Genomic DNA, 1791 nt, shown 5'->3' on the forward strand with positions numbered 1-1791 from the left:
AAACCAGAGATTGGCATTAGGAGTTTGACCTGCACCTGTTTTTAAAAGCCCGCCTCAACTAAAAGACATAAATCATTCTATGGACCCTCTTCCAGTACTTGGTGGTTACGTTTTATGTGCTGTAAACTGGAAGAGCACTACAGGTTTCAACAAGCTCGGTAGATGGTCACAACAATAAAACCTTCACACACACACACTGGTAAACATTCAGTTTATTAAAGACAATAAGGTGGATTAAAAAAAAACATCAGTCTGTACGGTGTGCCAAATCAGCTGTTAGAAATTACTTCTGACGCTTCGCCTTTTGCTTCTGCTTTTCGTTTTTTCCTGAAAATTAACAGTGAAAGTAAAAAATGTGAAGATCAAAACCCACCATAATTAACTCAATGTGATTCTGGTCCTGTTCTTTTAACTCTCTGAGGCTGAAACAAACACTTTCCACTGGGATCCAGAACAAACCTTTTTCCCTTGCCAAGATTTTTCTCAAAGAGCATGCGAGGCGTTGTGCGAATAGTTGACCGTCTGGGTGGTTTTGTCGCAAGCTGACGTTTCAATTTGCTGTGGGGAGAAGAGAAATTAGAGGTCTTATATTGTGACATTTGATGGAAAAAATAGTGTTCATAAAGAATAGTCATGCTTTAACCACAGTAAAAAGGAACTGAAAGTACACTGATTTGACAGTGGGATAATATGGTACAAATAAAACTACAAAAGCATGTGGCACTGAGAAAAACACATGCCTATAGCCTAAAATATAATGGTGTCACCTCACCGTTTGATTTTCTTCAACCCGATCATGTAGTCGGGGACAGGACATCCAGCCTTCTTTATGACAGTAGCAATGCTGATCCATAACAACAAAAATAAGTTAGAAGTTCATGCAATCATTTGCCACAAGAAAACTGATGCCCCTGAAATCTCAAATTATGATTTAACCATGTGACAACTGTGCTGTTATTACCTGCGAAGGAGAGGTTTGTCATCCTCTGTGAAGAAAGTTATTGCCTTTCCTTTGTGTCCTGCTCTTCCTGTTCGCCCTATAAGAAAACAAAGCACCCAGCTTAGTATAATAAAGTTACATGACATGAATTCATATTCTCTACTCAACTACAATGGACTAACCGATCCGGTGGATGTATTCCACTGCAGTGGTAGGAAAGTCATAGTTAACAACCAGGTTGATGCCCTTGAAGTCGATTCCGCGAGCCAGCAGAGCCATGCAGATCAGCACCCAGATCTTCCCTGAACGGAAACTGCTCACAACATTGTCCCTCTAATGAGAGACCAGGAAAGACCAGGGGAATAGAAATTATATTTTATTATGTCATATGAATGGGCAAAAACTAGGGCAGTAACGATTTGACCAAAAATAAAAATCTCGATTAATTGAACATTTTGCCCTTTTGTGTTTCATAGCAAAGTGTTGCACTGTTATCATTTACAAGTTTCCTAATTTTGTATTGGAGGTCTCCTACAACAGGAGGAGTACGGCCCCATCTTTAATAGATAAGTGTTTTGTATATCCCATTTATACCTAACAGAGATTTGAGAAGAAGTAATTAAAAGGTTATACTGCTGTATTATAACCACAGACTCTTCACAAAACCCGCGCCGTGCTGGCTTTGTGTATGCCCAGCTGGCTTATTTGTGACGCAATGACGCCCTCTAATGGGGAAACTAGGGACGGCAAGCGTGGGTTCAGTGAGGTGTCCACTTTTTGCAGTGAAAAGTGCTTTCCCTGCAGAGAGAGGGTATCTCTCTGTAACAAATTCATTTGATTCGTTTGATTTA

The 1791-nt window shown here is 40.0% G+C and overlaps 1 protein-coding gene across 1 annotated transcript; it reads right to left on the reverse strand.

Moving 5' to 3' along the window:
- Positions 1 to 373: 373 nt before the first annotated feature.
- LOC307137275 (putative ATP-dependent RNA helicase DDX52) lies at positions 374 to 1236 on the reverse strand. The gene is made up of 4 exons (XM_079834847.1): positions 1123 to 1236; positions 962 to 1037; positions 773 to 844; positions 374 to 558 (listed from the first exon to the last, which is right to left on the reverse strand). Exons 1-4 carry the CDS (start codon positions 1217 to 1219, stop codon positions 384 to 386), a joined length of 420 nt encoding a protein of 139 aa, XP_079690973.1. The 5' UTR covers positions 1220 to 1236; the 3' UTR covers positions 374 to 383.
- Between the last annotated feature and the right edge of the window lie 555 nt (positions 1237 to 1791).

This window comes from Gobio gobio, assembly GCF_949357685.1.
Source record: "Gobio gobio genome assembly, chromosome: 14".
Classification (NCBI taxonomy): Eukaryota; Metazoa; Chordata; class Actinopteri; order Cypriniformes; family Gobionidae; genus Gobio; species Gobio gobio.